General features: G+C 40.2%; 1 protein-coding gene across 7 annotated transcripts in view; it reads right to left on the bottom strand.

The window, feature by feature from the left end:
- The window catches only part of SEMA4D (semaphorin 4D), a 93728-nt gene that overhangs the window by 52875 nt on the left and 17072 nt on the right, over positions 1-23781 (bottom strand). For 2 of the 7 annotated variants that reach the window (XM_090131362.1, XM_090131361.1), the window contains exon 1: positions 9460-23781. This exon is cut by the window's right edge and continues 15898 nt beyond it. The exons of the other annotated variants lie outside the window; for them this stretch is intronic. In XM_090131362.1, the coding sequence (XP_089987488.1) occupies positions 9460-9468 (9 nt within the window). In that variant the 5' untranslated portion in view covers positions 9469-23781. The remainder of the gene's footprint in view (positions 1-9459) is intronic. 7 annotated transcript variants of the gene reach the window in all.

Genomic DNA, 23781 nt, shown 5'->3' with positions numbered 1-23781 from the left:
GGATGATGTGAAGTGACATCACTTTTCAGCAGGAAAATAGCCCCTGCTCCTGTATCTTTTCATTTGCATGAAACAAGGAATTCAAACATTAACTTTTGGAAACACTGCCTGAAATTAACCTTCTGCAAGACAATGACAAGAGGTAAGCTAAAAGGTTTTTTTTGTATTAGTGCTGTAACATACCTGAGATGTTTCATCTGTTGACGTACACCTACATTCACTACATTACTTCTGATACTCAGTGAACCACTATCTCCCCCCCGTTCTCAGGATATGAAAACAGGCTTCACTCTCCCTTCAACCAGATATTTTGCAGGATTTCTTACAGGAGACCTTCTTATCTGCCACGAGTGAGGTACTGCAGGACGCTTCCATGAGAAAGTCAGAGCTTTCCTGAGAAAAGCATGTCCTACATGCTGTCAGGTCAGACCCTAGCCAAGATAAGCTGACTGGAACTGCTGACTAACAATTTCTTAATCCACTCTGTGGGTGACTGGTCTTTCCATTCCAGGTCCAGGATCCCTCAAGCAGCATTTATTTCCTGCCTAAACTCTTAGGTGTATTTCCAGTTCTCACACGCATACATTATTAGGATTAACCTTCCCTGACACATGTCAGTGCAGTCATCGACTCCCTGACCAAGGACTGATAAAGCACAGGTTCATCCCCAAAGGACGCAGTAACTACAAAAGCAGGAGAAAGTGAGAACATGCCTGTGCTTATCAGCAGAGAGCTCCACCAGTTTTGTGGTACTTCTAGTAAAAGCTAGGCTCAGGAAGCCAAGAGAAGTTTTATAGTGGGCTTCAACCAATGTGAAGCAAGGGCAAGAAGTCCCACCACCTGCTCACTCTGACACTACTGGAAGTAGAACCTATGGCCAGATGAGCAGCAAACCAATGCACAACAGAGCCTCGATCTACCACCTGGAGTGCTTGGCAGGGAACAATTTATTTCTGGGCAACAAAGAGGAGGATTCTCAACATTGCAGTTACTAATTGAGCCATAGGGTGTATTCTGGGACAGCCCCTGCCATTGACAGGCAAAGATGTAGTTTCAAAAAAATAAGCACTGTCACGATCTGCCCTTTTAAGGCCCTACGTAAAGGCCTAGAACACCCAGCACAAGAAAAACTTTCCAAGATATTGGGAGGCATCCAGAGGAGGACCACAAAGCTGGGGTACCTCTTCTGCAAAGAGAGAGCTAGGGTTATTTGGTCTGGAGAAGAAAAGGCTCTGGGGAAACCTCACTTGTCTTCCAGTACTTACAAACTGGAGGGTGACCAACTTTTTAAATGGTGTGATAGTGACAAGACAAAGAGGTACAGTTCAAAAACAAAAGAGGGGAGACTAAGGTTAAATGTTAGGAAGAAATTCTTTACTCAGAGGGTGATAAGGTACTGGCACAGGTTTCTTGGAGAAGCTGTGAATGCCTCATCTCTAGAGGCATTCAAGGCCAGCAAGGCTCAACCTGATCTGAGGGGTGGCAGCCCTGCCCATTGCAGGGAGTTGGAACTAGGTGTTCTCTAAGGCCCCTTCCAAATCAAGCCATTCCATGATTCTAGGATCACTTGGACCACCCTCCCTGCCTAGGCCCAAGGCACTACAAAATCTACAGCTTGCCCATGTTCTCAGTATGAAAGCTTCATTAAATAAACAAAACAAAACAACAACAACAACAAAACAAAAACAAAACAAACAACAAAAAACAAAACAAACAAAACCACCTGCTGTCCCCAAGCCTTTGCCCCCAGTACCTTTGAAATTTAGACAAACAAGTTTACAAGATCTTTAAATGATCCATTAAAGTACATGAAGGAAACATCTCAAAGCATAACTGCAGCAACCTGAAACAGATGGCCACAACACAAATCCCATTTCTGGAACTGGAAGGCCATTAGAGCCATAGTGGACCATAGGGCTGTTTCTACTATCACAGCCAAATTTAAATGGAAAACACTAAATGAATATGAATACAGAACATCAATTTATTTAAAGACCATTTCAATAATGTAAATTGTTTGTAGTCCAAAGATTAAATTCTGTTACATTAATACAAGTGATAACGTCACCTACAGAAAAGCCACTCTGAAGATTGCATCCACAGCACTGTCAAAGTCTACCTGGGGACAAGGCAAATTAGCAGGCCTGGAACTGGGGGAGATCAGCCAAGCTTTGCAGATAAGACCACAGTCAAGCTTGCATTTAGGCAGGGGGACTTGCAGCACAGGCCCAGACACTCAGCCCACACAATGGATGTTGCTTTTCAAGCAGGACTTGAGGAGGACAGTGTAAAACTACTCAAATTTTCTGCCTGAGTTGCAAACAGCTCTTTGTTGATGAGCAAGATTTGTGCTCAAAACCAGGTCTAGAATCCAGCATCAGAGCCAGGCAACAAGCTTACATCAGGCAACATGCTATGCACCATGGCAGCAGTGTGCAGTAGACAGGCATCATATGGCTGCTACGGAATCACATCTCATTCACAGAGCTACTTCAGGGAACAAACTTTCAGTCCAGGCACCCTACAGTTCCATCATAAAGATCTCATTTGAAGGAAGATGCAGCATCACAGGAGGCAGAAAAAGGGAGGAAGGGACAAAGAGCACTAAGTGGTGGTCCCTTATTTCAGCACAGCTGAAGGCACAATTCAGGCCTGCAACCCCAAAGAGTTAGCCTTTCTCCTGCATGTCGCTGTTATTGGCAGCTCAGAGCAGTGCAAAACTGCTCCTGTTTATGAGATGTAGAGCTGACAGGAGACTCTGCAGGAACAAATACAAGAATGATGGTCTGATTTTCTTTGCTGCAGGTTAGGAAAGCTCTGGAAGGAAGGCAAGCAGCAACTCTGGCTGAAGATTACTTTTACTCAGGTCTCAGTGGGCATTTTATCTTTTTTGTGTAAAAGCAAGGACTAATACAATTCATGGTTCAAGGAAGCTGATAATTTACTCAACCAGTACAGAAAAACATCACTAACAGCAAAAGACGTTTTCACATGCTGACTATTATTTGGTCCAAACTGATGCTGAGTGAAAAAGAGAAGTGTCCTGTCTGTGATTCTTCTGAAAGCAGTTTTTCCTTTTCTTGTTTATAAGGTTCTATTGCTAGAAAAAGGTAAATGTGAAAGTAAAGTTTGTCTATGGGCCTAAGTATCCTAAAATCATGGACTGTGAAGCTGAGATAATTTCCGCATTCATGGGAAAAACCTAGAGTCAGAAATAAGCTGAGTGATTTTATTTAATCATAACCACATTAAGCACTTCATCTCTGTGGCAGAATGTCCCAGACTTCATAGCAAACATCTCCATGTGAACAAATAAAAACATTTGCTCACATAAGCTGGTTAAATGTCATTCTCCCCAGATGTCCGGATGGCTTAGCAGTCTTTGTTGTGAGATGTTTTCAAAACATCAAAAAAAGAATAACAGACACTAATACATGATGAAGTGCCTATCCAGCAGATGTGCGATGCCTAGAATTCAACAAGACTATTTATGGTAACAGATACTGATAAAATTCATTTGTGTATCACAACTGTAATTATACAGCATTCAGATCTTGTTGAAAGAAACAGTAAAAACAGTACAATTTGTTCTGTAATGGGTGTTGCTCATTAAGGTCTCTCTTCCCCACACAACATTGTTGCACCGATCAGCAACAAAAAACGGCAGCACAATAATGAGCTCTATTAAATACTGCCAATCCTGAGTGTGCTGGAAAACACCAGAAGCAGCACGTAGAGGAGGGAAAGTGTTGCACTTAAAGCCTTGACACTGACCTCAGGTTTGACAGAAACGTACCAAAATAACTCTCACAAGTTTATCTTATCTATAGAGGCACGTATTAGTTAACTAGGGTCAGAATTCTACTTACAGTGAGTCCACTTAATCTAGTCCTATAAAAAAAAAACACCAGTACAATTCTTCCTAATTCCATGTTCTGGAGAACACATATAAGGGATAACATTTTACAACTATGTATTACAGGCATATAAAACCCATTAGAAGTTGCAGACTATAGAAGAGCAAGGAAAACTCGGAGCAGGGACAATATGCCAGTAACTCAAATACAAGGTCATTTTCTTCTCTCATAATGAAATATATTGATTTTAATTAAGCACAAATTTTCCTGCAGCAGTAGTTGTTTATATGCGTGGTTCAGACAGTTTCTGCAACGTATATGTAAACTGCAAGTTTACCCTTAAAAAGCAGCTTGAGGGAAAAAAAAAAAAAAAAGAGAAGAATTTCCTCTAGTATACAAATATATATTTTTTGTAAGTGCTCATGTAGAAATTCCTACACAACCTTTAGAAATATTTGCTTTAAGCAGTAAAACAAACTGATCCAAAACCACTGGTACAAATAAAAGCATCCCCTAACTATGGCGATCTCACAACAGCTGCATCTCAATGTCACTTGCCTGAATTACCTGCTGGAGGTCTCTTAGACTATCTTGCCAAAACTAGTCTGGCAGCTTGTTTAGTACTCAAATTCTCCCCATGACACAGCATTCACCATTAGACAAATCTTTACAGAGGAGTTCAGGCTCCCCATCAGCAGACCTCACCAGCTTCCTTCTGAAATTAGCTGCTACCTTAATTTGTAATATTGATGCATTTCACAGGTGAAGGAATGATTGCTATCATCAATACCAATAAACTCCAATAACCCACAAAACACTGAACCTCTGAGTAACCAGAGCACTTGAAATGTTTCTGCCAGACATCTTTCTATTTATAAAGGAGGAAAAATACATTTTAAGACATCTCTTTCCTTCACAAGTTATTTACAAACAGAACTAGTTATAGATGCATTTTTCATTAGTACTCCCCAGAAAAGAAGAAAACTACAAGATAAACAGGACTATGTGGTGATTTTGGGGATAAAGAAGCAAAAAAAAAACCCAAAACAAACAAACAAACCCACCAAAACAACAACAAAAGAAACTAGCAGAGCTTTCCCCACACAAGATTTAGAATATGAGCAGAAAACATGATGACTAAATCTTCAATTTTTTGTCCTAACATTTGTCTACGAGCTTATGGAACACAAACTTCTCTTTTTGCCTAGTTTTTTTGAAGGCACTTGGACTGATTGCTTTACATAAAATAGTTCTACAAATAGTATTACTACCTGCCACACACATGGAATAGCAATGTAAAAATAGTTGTTCTGGCCAATTTTCTTCCAAAAGGAAGCAACTGCTCTCCTTGCTCCTAAAGAGAATTTAATGAAGCCATCTGCTCATGGCTGAGCATATTCTAAAAACATCCTGCATTCTTTATGTTCCCTTTCACAGTTCAAAGCCTGGCTAGCATCTCAAGGCTACAAGCTTTGCAAAAAGCAAAACAAAAAGCAGAAACACTTCTAAAAATGCTTTTTTTGTTTATGTATACACTCAAGTATTTCAGTATCTACACATATATTGTGTCTCACAATTCTGGCAATATTTATGATTTTAAGGAGATAAAATAATAAATTGCAACATGCATATAAAATTGAATCTTGCAATGCTTGTTTTTGTTGTGATGCAGTACATTACTTGGTAACCAAACATGTCAAATCAAGGAAGTTATTTAAACTGGTCAACAATCTAAAATACCTCTATGCTAAGATCTCGTAGCAGCTTAACAAAGAAATGAAGAACATTTGCTCCTTTTTCCCCAAAGCCTCTTTCCAGTCCAACTATAAAACACTGAAAGCCCAGTGATACAGATGTAAAACAACTGCTAGATGAGCCCCTAGGAAAAGGCTCTTGTATGACTGAGTTGAGTTGCCCCTTTCAGATGTTAGGATGTCTCTTGTCTTTCATAGATATACAGGACAGGAGTGCTGAAGAGGTGCACGCAGACAATCTGAGCACATTTCCTACATTAAGTTATTGCTCTTACAGAGAGATAAGATACATAACACACACCAATACCTTCATACTTACAAGTATATTTTTCCAATTTCTGGTCTGTGAGCAGTCATTTGGCAGCAGACTTCTACTGCAGCCAGCAGTATAAACAAACATAAGCCTGGTTTTCCAACTCAAAAATACACCCATTACATACAATCAAAGTTTAAAAAGAAAAAAACCTGTATTTTCAAGAGTCCGAAATTAACGGTTCTGCAGGTAATTTTGGGACAGAAAGTACATTCACTACAATGCCAAACACAATGGAGCCTTCAATTTTGCCTGATGCTTCTAGATGATTTTTCTACACAACTAGTTATTGTGTACAGTTAGAAAAAAAAACATAGGACAAGGGGGAATGGTTTTATACTAAGACAGAGGAGGTTTAAGTTAGATATTAGGAATAAGTTTTTCACACAGAGGGTGGTGATGCACTGGAACAGGTTGCCCAGGACGTTGTGGATGCCCCATCCCTGGAGGCATTCAAGGCCATGCTCTGAGCAGCCTGGTCTAGTGGTTGGTGACCCTGCACATAGCAGGGGGGGTTGAAACCCGATGATCTTTGAGGTCCTTTTAAATCCACGGCATTCTGTGATTCTATGATCATAATTAAAAAAAAAAAAAAAAAAATCAAGAAAATTTTAAGTGGCATAATGGAGTGAATAAACAGAATTGTATTTGTAACGGTCTAAAGATACCAACCAGTAAGAGACTGGTTGTATTCTGGCAGTATTCTAGGTTTCATAGTTTCTATCATAATATTATTAAGAGCCAGAGGGCAAAAAACAGAGAAGTATCCCCATTACGAATGGTTTTAATTAGAACATTTCCAAAGGTCTACTTTCTCAGTTGGTATTGTATCTAACATATTAGACTGCCTATTCAAAATTTCAGTAATAACCTGGAGGTTGGGATAGTCAGAGCAGTAGCAGACAGCAGCGAAAGTCAAAGTTAAACTGCTATACAAATACAACATAATTCCATAATGAAAGGTGAGCATGAGTATCTACTTTGTTCTTGCAGCACTAAATGATAAAAACCAGTTCTGTGATCACACTTCAGAACATTTGTGTCAAATAGCTGTTCACAAACCTCCTCAAAAAAACCACAAAACTGAACCATGATCACAATTTACATTTTTTCTCTGAGATTTCTCAATAATAAAAACCAGTACTTGTACTTGTTAAAAAACAAAAAAACAGTGAATTCCAAATTTAGTCTTTGCACATTCACAGAGGAATGAAAGCAAGGCTGACATTTTTTGATTTTGTAGTAGTTAGAAGCAGAAGTAGAGATGATACTGCAGATACTAAGACATCATTTTTTTATCCAGTGTCTGCCTGCATTGTCCAAAAGCAGCCATAGCTAACTTGTCTGAAATAATAACAGAACTGACACAACTCAACAATTAGGCCGTTACCAGAGGGACTCAATCAACCCAAAACTCAAATTCCACGTGAAGCCAGTTCTCCAGTTGCAAATGGTATGGTTTTCTCATTTTGCACATGCTAAATCATTAAAACAAGAGATTAATGAAAAGCAAAGCAGAAAGCACAAGCATGTTGCCACAAGCATTGAAGACACACAGCACTTTCTATTTGGAGAAGCAAAACTACTCTGTAATTCAGAGGGAAATGGTGCAGGCAGGGTGTTCATGACATCTGAGGATTTAAAACAGACAAATAACCTTTTCTCCTCGGTACTTGCACACTGAACTGTGCCCTGACTGCAGTAACTAGCGTGCTGCACTGTGGCCCACTGTGGAGGCAAATGCAGCACTGATCCTGATGCTAATCTCCTGGACCAGAGCTGCCCAGGCATTTGTCACATGCCCCCCTGGTTCCAAGAAGCTGCATGTTATTCTTCCTGGTTTCAGGCCTGAAAACTGCAGCCAAAACCACATCCAATCATTTCACAATAGCGAAGCAAAAGATGTTTCCACCAAAAGTGGCAGAGAACGCTATGAAAAGGCTGGTGGCCCTCTGGTGAACTGAAGGTTCAGATGCACCTTCACCCAAACCCTTCTGCTCACATCATCCCCTTCACTGCAGTAGCACACAAACTTTGGCCAGACAAAGCTGGTTTCCTCTGCTAGTGCGGCAAAAAGAACCACAGCTGCCTCTTTACTCTTTCCTTTGCTAACCAAGGGTCTCAGCTAAAAGCAGAACAGCAGGAACCTGTTGTTGAACCTTCTGCTGCTTGTTCTAGCACCTCTTGGACCTGAGGAGATTGGCAGTTAATCCTTCTGGGATACATAAGAGCAAAAACACATATATTTTCCAGGCTACTGATAGAATCACATCTCTTCAGGCAAATTTCTACCCCTACTGGCTGCTTTTCAATGAGCATTATCAGGAATTAATGTCATAAACTAACAAGCAACTGCTTGAACCTCAAGCAGAAGGGAAAGCCCCAAAGCTTTCTTGTTTCACTGTGGCAGGGAGGAGATGGAAGAGAATTTGAACAAGTATTAGTAGAACATTAATGAAGATGCAGAGACTTGCCAACAGCAGACATGATCTCCTTTGTACTAGTACAGCTCGGGGAAGAACATCGTTGCTCACAGGACAATGGGGAACCACAATCAGACCAGCAGAGAAACTCCTGGAGGACTGAACAACTACTGTGTTTGCAGCACCTAAAAGGACACTCCCCTAGCAGAAAACTCTTCACTCATATGCCAGTGGAAGAGATGCAAAAAGCTGTGTGTGCATAGCTGTCTTACCCCGTTCTGAGAGACAAACAAAAATACTAAATTTAAGAGTTTATGTTGGTTCAAAAATCTATTCAGCTGAAACTGAGCCATTTGGTTTTCTGGACAGAGACGGAGGTTGAGATATTCTTCTCTGCTGGATCGACATGTGCATGTAGCTCATCTACAGCCAAACAATCTTTAATATTAACAATGAAATAAGTAAGAACTCATTTAACCTGCAGATTTTCAAGAAGAATATTCTCCCTCCCTTTAACTGTGCAGAACTGCAGTTTTGGAGAGTGCTGAGGTTTTAACTGAAATTCTGCTGATCAGAGAGACTAAGAGAATCTACCAGATCAGCTGTCACAGAACAAAGTATCCTCATGTACTGAACCTGTTCCTTACAAGTTTGGTTCCTACTGACCCACCTGTCCTGCTCCCTGCACTAGGCCATGTCTGCAGCCCACTGCTCCAAAACCCCTCAGGCATAGAGGTTTGATGAGAAGCCAACACATGCCTCTGCGAGTTAGTCCTCCCCTTGCTGACCAGTGAACACGGTTCAAGCACAGCCTGTGCCTTCCGCTCACCCATGCTGAACAGGCCCAGCAGTCTGCAGTGCTGCACAAAGGAGGACAGTGGGGCTCACAGAGGGCTGCAAAGAGGGAGGGAAAGGGACAAGTGCCCCAGATAGAAGTCTGCTTGCTGATTTATATTCATCTTCTGACTTCACAGAAGTATAAACCATTTGAATGTTGGCAGATAGAGCAGATAAATCCCTGTATCACAAGTTCAGCAACTGCAACTTCTGCCACAGGTTGGTTTCACTACCTGGAAATCTCAAAAAAGCACTGTTTGCATATTTTAGCTTACCTGCTCCATGCTGGAGTCTGAGAATATATCATAAACGATCACTTACGAACCTCAAACATTCGGAGCAGCAGAAATGCACAGTGCATGTTGCACAAAGTGCACAGCCCCCAGTTCCATGCAGCTTCAGGCAGCTGCACTACTAGCCTGCAACACCAACACCAGCTCTGGTCTCTGAGGAAACACACTGGAACAAACTTTAACCAAACACTGTTACCTGACTCTTTCCAAGTTAAACGGATATCTTCATCAGATGATGCAGAAACAGTGAAACCAGAAATTAAAGCCCACCTTCTTTAAATCAATGAGCAGTGACTGATCAACTACAACATGTGGCACAGATGCAAGGCCTGCAGCAGGCAGAAACTGCTGCTATCAAAGCTATGGCCAGAAAACTTTACAGATGCCAGAAGGAAGTTAACATACAACTACAAACTTCACACATGGGCATCTCATTATTGTTAACCCTTGCTTTTCATGCTTTGCATTTCTTAGTAGTGCAGATGTATTATTTTATTTTAGAAGTCTACCTCACTATAAATATGCACTATCAGAGGTTCTCAGAGATAAAGCATTACAGTTGCTAAATGAACTTAGATGTGAGTAGTATCTGAAGAAGAAGAAATGCTAGGTCTGTGATTAAAACTTGGTCTACATGGATTATGTCCACGCACTTCTCCATCAGAAGATTTGGATGGTAAGCCTACTCTAAAAAGGGGCTTCATAATGCCTAAATCAAAACTCACAGCCACGGGCTTCAGCCTAAACTGTCTATCAGCAGATTCCTGAGGCTGTGGCTCAGATGTCAATCTGAAAGATTCTCAAGGCAGATGACTAAATCTCCACGTAAGTCAATGTATTGCAGAGCAAGGGGCCTGCTAGCACAGTTCATATGTTCTGCAGCAACAGACTGTTCATTAATTAAAGCTGATGCTTTAATTAAAAGCTTCGTTACCCATCAGGCAACAACAGCACATTCAGGAACTATCACATAATAAAACCACTGTTAGTCTTTTCCTTGCGTATTCAGCTGCAGAACAAAAGGTAGTGGTTGTACAGTCAACAAGAAGTTGAATTTCTGCAAGTAACATTTCTTCTCGGGAACAAACTCAGCAATATAAAGACCTTGCACTGAAAGAAGTGAAAGCTTTTTAATATAAAACAAGGAAAACAAAAACCTGTCACAACTGTTTACAGAATAGCATCCTTCCATAAACACTGTCAGTCATCCTGACTTCAACATCATATCACTTACTCATTATCATTAGTTAGAAAGACAGCACAAAATGTCTCCAAAGGAAGGATAGTTTACTCTCCACCACTCTTCCCAAGTTCTCACACTTAGTGTTCACTTGTAAGTTCTCAAACCTACAAACAAAATAGGATAAGTGGACATCTGACAGCTACGAGACAAACATCTCAATAAATGAGACTTTTTCCAAAACATTTGTGGTAAGACGGAGTTATCATTCAATAAAAAATATAAAAACAACATGCTACAGAGCATTTAACAGAACCAGATGCCCTGCATAAAGTAGCATAAAAAGGATTCTGAACTTGTGGAATTGGCCATGAATTTCTACAACATATTTAAAAACAAAAGCCCATTCATATTGATTGTTTCTAAATAAGATGTTTCATTAACCACATTAACTACAAATAGCAATTACAGTTAGCATAACATGAGGTCTAATTCAAAAGAACAAAATAAACAGTATCATAGAATCACAGAATGGCTTAGGTTGGTAGAGACACTAAAGGTCATCTAGTTCCATGGACAGTACTGCCAAACACCAGACCAGGCTGCCCAGGATCCCATCCCACCTTGCTCTGAATGGCAATGCCTTGAATGCCTCCAGCGATGAGGTGTCAACTACTCTGGGCAGCCTATGCCAGTGCCTTGTTGCCCTCTGAATAAAAAAATTCTTCCTAACTTCTAACCTAAATCTTCTGTCTTTTAGTTTAAAGTCATTCTCCCCTGTCCTGTCACTTTTAGACCATGTAAAAAGGTGGTCCTCCTTCTGCCTGTAAGCTATCCTCAAGTACTGGAAGGCCACAATGAGCTTTCTGGAGCCTTCTCTTCCCCAAGCTAAACAAGCCCAACTCCCTCAATCTTTCTTCATAAGAGAGATGCAGAGGTGTTCCAGCCTTCTGATCATCTTCATGTCCCTTCTCTGTATCCACTCCAACATCCTTCCTGCACTGGGGGCCCTAGGCCTGGATGTAAAACTCCAGATGTGTCCTCATAAAGGCAGAGTATAGTACAATCACCTCCCTTGCCCTGCTAGCCACCTGTCTTTTGATGCAGCCCAGGATGCTGGCCTTCCAGGCTGGAAGCACACACTGCTGATTCATGTCCAGCTTTTTGTCCATCGGATCCCCAAGTCCTTCTCTGCCAGGTTCCTCTCAATGAGTTCTCCCAGTCTGCAAACACATCTGGGATTACCTCGACCCAAGTGCAGCATCTTGCACTTGGCCTCGTTAAACTTCAGAGATTCTCACGTGCCCTCTTTTCAAGTGTATCCAGGTCCCCCTGGATGGCATCCCTACCTTCTGTTGTGTCAACTGCATCACTCAGCTTGGTGTCATCGGTAAGCTTGCGGAGGGTACTCTAGATCACACTGTCTACGCTGTTGATAAAGATGTTGAAGAGCACCAGTCTCAAGACAGATCCCTGGGGGACACCGCATGTGACTGGCCTCCATCTGGATGTAAGAGACACTGACAACAACCCATGGCTACATTGGTTGGCTACAACGATCCAACCAATTTTTTATCCACCAAACAGTTCAGCCTTCAAATCCATATCACATCCCCATTTTCTAGAAAAGAGCAAGGGAGATGAAAAACAACATCCAAAGGCACAGAGGCAAGAAAAATAAGGAACCCTCGAACAAAAAGTAATAACAGGGTAAGGCAGGTAATGGCAGTGATTTGTTTTATCACAACCTGTTAGTGTCAGGTTATGTAATCAGCCCACATGATTTAAGAATTCATGTAGGGATAAAATGTTTTTCAGTTAGCAATATGAATATGCGTTGGCTCATGTCAACTGCCTGTAAGAGTTAATCTCAAGAAAATGACATATGGTATCTTTAAACAACAACTGAAAATTCACTACTTCTTATGGCTTTATGTTTAAGAAAGAATGCCTTAGTGCTATCTTCAGAATAAATAAACACACAAACAAAAATAAATAAAACCATAGATGTAAGCTGTAATACTCCCAAGCAATTGTCTTACATAAATATTTTCAGAAGTCTCTGCCTTCAAATTAGGAGACAGACAAAATGACGTATGAAGCTGAAACACTGAGGTAGGTAACACACCAGCTATGAACAAGAGAGGTGTAAGCCCTTGTAAACAGTGAAATGAAACTAGAAGAACAATGCATATGCTAAACACTCGCATGAGGGAAAATGTGAAATAAATATGCAGCTACAAAGTCAGAAGTTTGAAACTTGGTTTGCCTTCCACAAATCAGAAATGCACACCATCACCAATTTGCCATGGCTCAGACACTACAAAAAACAGTAACAATAACAAATTTTCTTATGGGTCCTATACAGTGGCTTTTAAATCTGTTTTATAAGGCATTAAGAAAATGGCTGTCCAGGACCTCATCTTCTTGATGCAATCAAGTTCAGAGCCAGAAGTCCTGAATCTGGAGTCCTCAAGACACATTACTCTTGTTTTGTAACACCAGGAATGCAGCTGAGGGGATCTCTCTTCATTTCCTTACCTCTTTTAAAGAACAACAAACAACAAACCAACCTCAGCTGTTATCTCAGTGCAATAAAGTCTTTTATTAGTGATGCAAGTTCAGCCAGATCGGCTCAGAGAGCGTGCTGCTAGGGTGGGGAAGCAAAAATTATGTTTTAGAGCACTTCTGCATCCTTTTTTGCCCAAGATACACCTCTTTATGAGAGTAAAGAAGCTGAAAGTAAAGAAACAGTTCTTTTGCCAATGTACATGCATAGAATAAGATACTGAGAGTAACAAAAGATTTCTGCAGGGACATAACCTTGACCATTCCATGAACCTCTCTTCCACTCGAATCCCATTTCCATTTTCTTAAGGAAGTTTTAGTAAGATAGGAAAAAGAGTAAAATTTAAACAGAAGACTGTTTAAGTAAGCTTAGTTAATCAAAGAAATATAATGGTGTGAGTCACTGTTTGGAAGAAAAAGGTAGCAGTTTGGTATCTCTCAGATCACACAGAAGAAAACCTTACTGGCATCATTAAAAGGGCACATATTTCACAGAAGGTGTTGAGAGGAGGAAGTTCCATCTCTCCAAGGCTGTAGGAAATCTGTTTCTTCCTTCTCTCTTTTACACCAGGCTGGACAAACACACCTGGCAAACCATCTATTCCTCCATTTTGCCCAAACTGCACCAAGTTTGCAGGTGGCAGGGCCATCTGTGCTGCTACTGAAAAGAAGCCACCAGTGAGTAAAGAAGCCAGAGGTGAACATGCATGGGAGCAAAAAAAACAACAAAGCAGCACATGTGACAGAAGATACTGCAACATAAAAAACAAACAAACAATCAAAAAAAAAAAACCACACACAAAAACTCAAAATAAGCAAAATCCATAAATCACTACAGAAGGCATTACTGCACTGGAAATCCACATGCTTCCTGGTGATAGGTCAGGGCAGGTTTTAACTACCTCCTTCAACTTCAGCAGTCCCAAACTAAAGAATTTCAGAGAGCAGGCACACCTGGCAGAGCCTCTTCCCAAGAGCAAGTGCCAAGCACAGTGCTGCACCAACAGGGAAAACACTGATGGATATGCATCCATCCATGACCACAAGCACCCTGCAAACATGCAAGGACATGAGGACCAGAAAGGCTCATACCCTGTCTCTTGCTCTGGGCCACCACAATGTGATGGCCAGAATCCCTGCTAATCAGGCAGGACGAACTTGTCAGGAGAAGCGCAGAATACAGGACTTTTAGGTGGAAGGAACCAACACCAGTCAGCAAATCCAATTGGCAGACAGCTTCAGGGCTGACCCACAGCTAAACCACATAATCACGTAAGAGCATTATCCAAATGCCCTCTTTCAGACTTGGCTGAAGAAATGAAGGTGACACATGAGCCTAATGGTTATCATTTACCATTAAGAATTATTCAAGGCATGGGACCAGACAGTTTTATTATTTCATAAAGTGTTTTGTTGAATGTTAAACCATACAGCTGATTTATTGGAACCTTAAAAGGTACCTTATCCATGCTAAACACATTAGCTGATCAATTAGTTCAACATAAAGGTCAGCTCTCTTTTCCTGAGGCTGTCCACATTCACATCTCCCAGTTTTTGCCACATAAAATCTTATCAAAAAACACTTCTACTTTAAACTAGAATCCAAAAGCAAAACAAAACAAACAAACAAAAACACAGAAAATTTAACCGTTCTAAGTTCTTGTGTACAAGAAACTCAGCTGATCTACACTCCTCTTCACACAAAGCAACATTGTGGAAAAGGAGATAGCCCACTGACCAAACAAAAGGAAATGCATCAAGGTCTGAGACATTCATTTTCATAAACTATTTTGTGACAGTGTTCCAGTTCCTGCAGTACCTGGATAGGAGGCTCTCAATATTTTTTTTTTTGACAGGAAGGAACCATAGGTCATTCTTGCTCTTCAAAATTCAAATATACAAAGTTTAAACTCTGAAGAAAATAAATGCTTTCATTTTTTCACTGTTAAAAATAACCCACAAACACACGCACACACAAAACACCAAAAAAACCCCCACCACTTTTGCAAAGAAATTTGTGTCAGATAAGTCCTCACAAGTTTCAACATCTTCTCCCATTACTAAAAGTGATTCCACAGATTAACATGTCATTTGAAATGAAACCAGACGGGAAAACACAAATCTGGCAAATTATAAATTTTAAGTACTAGGTAAACACACACTACTTGATTAAGTACAGTTGCTTCTCCAGGCACTCTCTCAGAAGCAAATTCAAGACTCATCATCCTTGTAGCTTCCTTTCCTTCAGGAGAATGATAAAAGAGAAGCTGCACACTGTTCTGTCCCCATGATGCAAATTTTGATAGGTTTCTGTGTACCTAAAAATAAAAACCTCGAATCAAAGAGGAATTTAAGACCACATTAAAACAGCTATGGCTTCCAAACATTTTTCTTAGATTTTCTTTTCACCAGTTCAAAATAAATGGCGTTAGATAGGACACATTTCTGTAGTATGTTATTCTATGAAATGCCTATCAATCCACAGTGGTTATCCGTTTTCAAATTCAAACAGTAATTTTTGCCTTTAGCTTCTTACCTAATCAGTACTGCGGTACTCAATCAACTGGACCAACAAACATTGTGACAACTGTCACATAATGGTTACCTGAAGCCAGATAATTCTGTAAGAAAACACTGCCTACATTCTGCAAATCCTTACTGAATAACTATTTTCCATTAAAATCAGCAACTTGTGAAACATATTTAAAATATACATTGGAAGTATCGTATTAAATCTTGGGAAAAGTACTTAAGCAGCAGAATGTGCATTATGAAAAAGCACCATCCACCAATGGTAACACAAAGAAAATAATCCCCAATTTTTAAGCAGCAAAGCAGTTAATCAAAGTGAGCTAGTCAACACTAGAAAACATACTCAAAAACACTCTGCCTCTACAGCACATTACACCAATTTTGCTCACCTTACAGACAACCCTCCATTTGTGAGGAAGGTCCATTTTTAAAACAAGACAGTCTGCAGAGCAAAATGACACCTACTGAGAGTATAGTACAAAAAGAAATCAGTGGAAATGTGGGCATGAACATTAAAGTTGGAAAGTAAACAAAACACACATAGTAAAGGTCTAAGAAAATGTCAACAGAAAAACATTATAGTCCCAGATGCTGTTATTAAACTAGGCTGGAGAAGTGGAAGCTGAGGTGCAGAGGAAAACACCAAGCTGAGAAGTAAAGACGGCAGCATCAAAAGGAGTAGATCATGTAAAAAGTCCTCTGCAATTCCATCCTAAAACTTGGGGGGAGAGAAAAGTTAACTTGACAGCCTGCCGTCACAGAGATTATACCTGTCAACTTCAGGAAAAAACATAGAATTAAAATAACCTTCTTCGGTTGCTGCCAAGGAACATGACCTGCAGTAAGTCAGTCCCACAATAGGTAAATAGCTTAAAGAAAGCCAGTAGCTATGAAATATTTTTACTGAGGGAAACTGTCACTTCAGTCAAGCCAAATTCAATCCTAATTTGTTGATGTCCATTTTTGTGCCACGGCTCATGGCAGCACCAATTCCACTGCAGTTTCACAGGCCCTTTGCTCCCCACCAAAACCTGCAAAGCAACTCTGCCCCCACAGGGATGCTGTAAGTCAGTTGTAGGATGCACGGCCAGTGAACAGTGCTAAGGTGTCTAAGCATCTGACCTCCACATAGCTGATCCACCTCTGGGAATGCTGCATGAAGCAGGGAGAATGTTGAGGAAGGGCAGGAGCAGCTCAGGCTAACTCTTTCGAGATGGAAAGCATGGCATACAGATGGCGGGGAGCAGCAGACTCTCCAGACATTATAAATACCCCTTTAACCATTTTAAACCACCACCACTGCCACTGTTGGTTTAGCTTGAAGAGTACCAGCAACTCAAAAATTGCATATTTACACATGTATTCATAATACATGTGTAATAAAACATAGTTCACTGCAGCTTTCAAGCTACACTGAAACAACACATAAAATCACAATGGAGAAAAAGGCAACTATTTCCACTGAGAGCAGACAAGATGAAGACGCAGGCTAGCACTCTTTGTGAACAACCAGGTTGTCCTGCCAACAGTACTCAAGCTCATGCTTTACTTGCCTCAAGCTGCACCTAGATGTGGTTTAGGAGGAAGGAGAGCACAGACACTGGTATGAGCCCAACAACATGGAAAGATCACACACCCAAGCTACCATACCACTTTTTATTTCGCTACCCTGGCAGCACCACTGTGCCGAGCCAATGCTAACACCATACATTCAAGGTCCTTCTCAGAAAGGCCCATTACTTTTGTGCCCCAAGAGCCTCCAAACACAAAGACAGATCAGTGCTGAGGTTCCCTGTAACATGGTGGTCACTTAATCTCATCCTGAGAGATTTCTGTCTGTCCCAGCAGAGGGGCAAAGCCTACAGACTCAGCCTTTTTGCCTTCAGCACAGTGCTGATACCCATCATCAGTATCTCAGTATCAATGTAAAAACCAACAGTGCCTCTTCTGGGTTTTCATGGATGTGTAACTAGCATGCACTAACAATTATCCCATGGCAAAGGGCACACCCTTTGCTGTAGCTGAAGTGTGTGAATTCTGTTGGTAGCCAAGAAACTTAAATAACATTTGTAAACAAAATGAGCCTCTTCTTTGCAGACTGTCTAGGTTCACACTGCTAATAAAAGACAAAACTAAGACAGCATTAAATATATGCTTCAGGAACATGCCTCAGCACAACATATGGATTGATGAGAAAGAACATGAAACATTTTTTTCAAAAATGTACCAAATTTCTTTGAGAAGCTATACCTCTAACTGAACTTAAAATTAGGTCTCTCTCACAAACATGTGCACAGGATTATAGATTTTTTTTCCTAAAAATCAAGTTTCATGTTTGTGGAACAGATCCAAAGAGCTGGTTTCTGTGCATTCCTGAGGGAGAAAGGGCTATACAAAAGCCTTTTTTTTCTGCATGTATTTCCCAAGAGGCCTAACTAATGCAAAAAGAAACGTATCAGGCTTCTACAGTGGGGGAAGGGCAGGAGAGGATTAACATGTTTTATTTGCAGTGTGTGTGCAAGTGGGGAGGAATGAGTGCTTCAGTACTAGCAATTAAATGTATTTCTGCTGTAAACCTTATGGTAAGACAGCTAAAAAATCCTTTTCAATATAAAATCCTACTTGAGTAAATGTCAAGGAAAATTGTGAGGAACTTGGTCAAAAAAGCTGCTGTGACTCTGAGGAACGCTTTAGATAATACACATACATCTCTTGAGAGTCACCAATATCAGCACATCAGCATCTTGAAGTTAAGAGTATAAACACAGGAGTGCACGCTCACAAGTCATCATCACCCGCACAGTTTCACACACTAGTAAAAGCAGTGTTTTCCTCCTCCTAAATTGATTTTATACATGCTTTTCTGCTAGGCTCTTCAAAAATTTGCCAAGGTAGACCCTGGGCTCAGAAACTCTTCAAACTGAAATCAACTGGAAAAAAAAAATAAAAAAAAATCAACCAATGAGGAACAGAGCAATAGACATTATTCCAGTTTGAGTATGAATCACTCCTGGGGACTATTCATAAGTGGTGAGAATTATTGGTGACAGATGAATGGTTGGACTGGATGATCTTGGAGGTCTTTTCCAACATTGGTGATTCTATGATTCAAAAAAATTCTGATTCAAAAACCACAAAATATTCCAGACTGATTTTCAAAGTAACATACTCCTTTCAAACTTTTCCAGATTGCTTTTCAGTCTTTATTGTTTTAATATTAACTCAGCAATGTACTTTTCTACCCTGAATTTCCCTGCACTGAAATAAAAGGGCTTCTACTAGGAACTTCTTTTCACATATCAATTCCTACCACTAAAATAAACCCAATGAGAAAAATGATAAAAGGCTTTTGCTCCAGAATTAAGACTGCTGCTGCTGGGTACTTCACCGCCCATAGGCAGTGCACCGTGCAGTTTTTGCCCCATCTGATCTCTCTGGGGACCTAATCCTGTCTCCAGCCATCACATCCTGTGTCTCCAGCTCCAGCTGCTCATCACAGCACCACTGCTGTTCAGGAAGTGGGTCCCACCTCCACAACTCCTGGAGCTTTGCTCTTGGGGTTTTGCTGTTGTTGTTTTTGCTTTTTTAAGCGTTCTTCTTCCCCTTACTCTATCAGTGCAATATCAATTATAGCAAATGGTCACAGGATGAGTTTGCTGAATGTATGAGCTACCTTCATTTCTACCAGAAGGAGAAGCAGCAGACCATGTGGCTGCAGCCCATAGATTAGTACACACTTAATATACAAATGAACAAGTTTTCAAGTTTTGCTGCTCTTGCAGATTCAGAAACTCCATCTTTCATCTAAACAGTGTTTTCATTTTTAATATAGTATGCAAGTAACATATAGCCGTGTTCATACAAAGTAAAAACAAGTTCATAAGCAGAGTTATTTGGTATTAATATTAATTACAGTTTAAAGAACCTAGGTTATTCAACAAGTTCTGTCAATAATATCATCATCCATCCTTCTCCTCCTACCCACTTGCAGAAAAGTGAAAGAAGCCAAATTGGTTATTAACTTAAAATTAAATAATAATATTGTTTGTCCTGGGACTATGCTTTTAGGTAATGTGCTACTTCGCGTTATATTTAAGACATTTAATAACAGGAACAAAAAAAACCAAGATTTATTGATAATTTTCCTCAGCTACTTATTCTTTTCTATAATCTCATTTTACAATATTTTAAGACTTCCAGCTTTGCAACATTATACTTGGAATAATAACTTTACAAATGAGAGATTTGTACACCTTTCTAACTCAGAGATCAACATTTTCAACAGTAAACTATCTGCTAAGGAACTGAAAAAAAACTAGACTCTTAGGAAACTATTATATCCCAGTGGATAATTTCTACAGTACAAAGTAATATTGAATAGCACAGTCTTTCTTTTAATAAAATGGCTAGGAAGTGAAGATCAACAACAAAACATTGGAAATACTTGTACAGACTCTCAAGGTGCAGAGTAATTAATCGCATGAACTATGATGACACGGGAGATTTGCCATCATTAGAAAAAAAAGAAAGATGGATGAGATCTATTTTCTGGATAAAAAAAGTAAGACTAGCATATGAAAACCTGGGCTTGGTATCAGAATTTCACCCAATAGTTTCAGATTTTGATGTTACTTAAGAGCTAAGGTAACAAGTTGCTTTCTTTCCACAGACTAGCATAACAGTTCAGGCTGGCAGGGAGCCCTGGGTCCACCTTGCCCTACCTTCCTCCAGCAGAGACACCCAGAGCAGGGTGCCCACGCAGGTTCTGGAGATTTCCAAGACAAGAGATCTCACAGCCTCTCTGAGCAACCTGTGGCAGGGCTTTTTCACTTACATGGTTAAAAAAGTAATTGCCGATATTCAGTTGTACCTCCAAGGCAATACTGGGTCATATTTTTGTCAGGTTATCTTTTTGACTGAGACAATCTCAAACGCAACTTGTCTCGGGCAAGTGAGGAGAGCACTGAGGAATAGGCAGAGTACCAGTTGATGTGGCTCTGGGACAATAGAAGCCAACTGTTTTCCAAAATGTCTGTCTGGTTTTAATCAAGCTGCTACCTTTAACACTTCAGCTGATAACATCTACAACTGCCGGCTTTAGATACAAGATCCAGAAGCAATGAAAACTGCATCAGTAGCATGCAAGTCACTCAAGAGTAACACCACATGGGGGCAGTGACTCATCCAACTGCCAGCTTCTCTAAGTGCTACTATCTTTCTTTTCTTTCTTCTTGCATGCTTCTCTGCGAGAGACAGCAAAGATCATGTCTTTTGGCTATATTGAATGTATTTCTCTATTTTTCCACAAAGGTTTAATCATTACAGCAGCTGTTTTTTTTCATTATTACTCTAGCTAGTGCATCACCAAGACGGAAGCTGCACTCCGTATGAGTACATCTATGCATGCTTTCAAAACATTATGTTTAGTCAGAAGAAAGAAAGGCTCCACTGAGTCACTTATTTGAAAACCATTTTGAAAAAACTTGGGTTTTGCTGTTTAGTTGCATGCACAGCTTTGAAAAATTCCATCTAAATTTCAAAAATGTCTCCTTCATAAAGGCATATTACTTTACATCTGCTCTTACTTACCATGAATCACTTCAATAAAAGTTTTCCATATTAAGTCCTCCAACCTCATGTAGCATAATTATAAATGTTCTCTTTGTATATTTTTGCATATTTAACTGGGAGACATTTCAAGCTAATGCAAAGGAAATGTCTTAGTACACATTTATTCCATATATTATGCTTACCTTGCATTACACCATTTACTTCTCAATTTCCAGATAACCTCTAGCACACTGCAGGTGTAATTTATAAACAGCAATTATAACACAATATGAATTACAACATAAGTACACTGAAAGAACATCAGCAGAAAGTAATGTAGAGGGAACTCCTAAAACTGCACACAATAATTAAAAGCCTTCATAAGAAATCCCATATGAACTAAAAATAAAAAAAATCTCATGGCAGGCCAGGAAGGCTATAAAATTAATTAATGGGACAGTAAACTTCAGCCTCAAGATACTGTGTGTTCTGCATGCAAACCAGACCTCAAAAAACTTTCTCTTGAGACATGAAAACAAAATCTGAAGCTGTCTGGGATAGTCTGGAGCAAAAAGAGAGCGGCAATGGGTGGTGTTTTTCCTACAGATGCAACATGATTTGAGGAACTCATCATTGCTGGTACAACACATCACTGTCCAAATTATCATTCAGTACAGCATTTGCACTATTACTGCAGGTTGAGGAATTACTGAACTGCGTGTTAAAAGAACACAGTTGGCGGAAGTTTGGCTAACAGAACCCACCCCTATGGAAATGGCTCACAAACCTGGAAGCCAGCAGCATGTGCTGGCACAGTGTAAGGATCTTCTTTCATTTTCACGTTTCCCCTTGACAGCATTTACCTCCTCAAGACTGAAAATCTGCAACCCAGTGGCACTACTGATATGTACTTGAAGGTACCACCCAGCAGTATAGCAAATCTCAAGCCTCTTTAGTTGGCACAATCCCTGTGGGAAATAATGCATTCATGCCACAATAGCCAAACAGCTGAATTGGTCTGTATCCAGATAACTAGCCTCCCTTCTTTCCTACTTCTTACAATATCTTGTCTGCTTCTATCACTCACAAATCTAATACAGCAACAGAAGATCCTATAATAAGAGCTATATGATCCTGAGCTTATAACTATAGCTTCCCAAATCAAAGAAACAGGTATAACTTGAAGAACTTCAAGAAGAAATAATATGAATCCTCAGTATAACATCTGAACTTTAAGCAAACATGGCCCTTCAGGATCCTGTCCCTCCATCACATTTCGAGACAAGAAAATTTGTATTTACCTGATAAATATAATTACTATAATTACTTGTAACAACATGTATCATTATATATTATATGTTATGTATAATAATATTACTAAAGTAAAATAATTACTGATACAGAACATTTTAGAAAGGTACAGATTTTTAGTTTACTGGTACCTTTAAAGTTTAAAGCAATACTTAGTACAAAAGGAGAGCACTTAAAAGGTGTGAAGGTTACACACTTGTTTTATGTTGATCATTCAGGCAAATTTAAGCAACAACTTGAGATTTCTGAAAACATTCCTCTAGTTGAAGCATCAAAATGTAGGCTAAAGTAACCCACACAGCTTACAAGTCCCAGAATCTTTAGAAGCAGACCTCATTTTGCATCCAGTCACACTGCATCCTTTCCAGAGCCATGAACTCTCACTTGCCTGCTGCCCCATGCAGCTCACAAGGGTAACACAGCAGGCCAACACATCAGCATGTGTTAGCTGGGAAGATCACGATGCAGAGCTCTCACCCCTCATGCTGCCCCAGCAATAAGGAACCTAATTCCAAACATGTGTGGTGCTCTTAAAAATGATGGTAGGTTTCACAGCAGCTCTTCTGGATCTTATTTCACGCTGAGGCAATGGCCAGAAGAACAATAGCTGCTTTGTTTGTACAGTAAAACAATGTGATACTGCCCAGATCACTCTGAATCACCAAATTATGAAGTTTTACTGCACTATGTGAAATAGCTGGACTACCAACCCAAGCCATAAAGCATCAGATCTTAGAGATTTCCCTCTTCTATTTACCCATTTTCCCTTTCCATTCACTCTCTCAAAACAGATGTCAGCTCCTTCATTAGCTACATTTCATTAACAAGAAAAGCATGCAGCCAGATAATACAAACAGCAGCAGTGCACTCCTGTGGCTTTAGGCATGGAGACCACTGCCATGCTGCAGGCATCCCACTGCCCCTCACCACTCGTTTCTCTGCAGCCTGCTCCCCTGCTGCTCAGATAGCTCCTGCAGCCACAAATATGGGAAGAGCACAGGCTGGGTGGGCTGGGCACAGGTGCCCAACAGCCCAGGGGTGGCAGTGGACAGGGGTCAGCAGAGACTCCTATCAGCCTTCAGTACAAAGCACAAAGGAAAGCTAATTACAAGTTGAGGAAGACATACAGGAGCAAGGGGAGAATGCTTTGTACTCAGTGCATT

This window comes from Phasianus colchicus, chromosome Z (genome assembly GCF_987193195.1).
Source record: "Phasianus colchicus chromosome Z, bPhaCol1.hap1.1, whole genome shotgun sequence".
NCBI lineage: Eukaryota > Metazoa > Chordata > Aves > Galliformes > Phasianidae > Phasianus > Phasianus colchicus.
The sequence above is the reverse complement of the archived record's forward strand: the minus strand, read 5'-3'. Positions and strand labels throughout refer to the sequence as shown.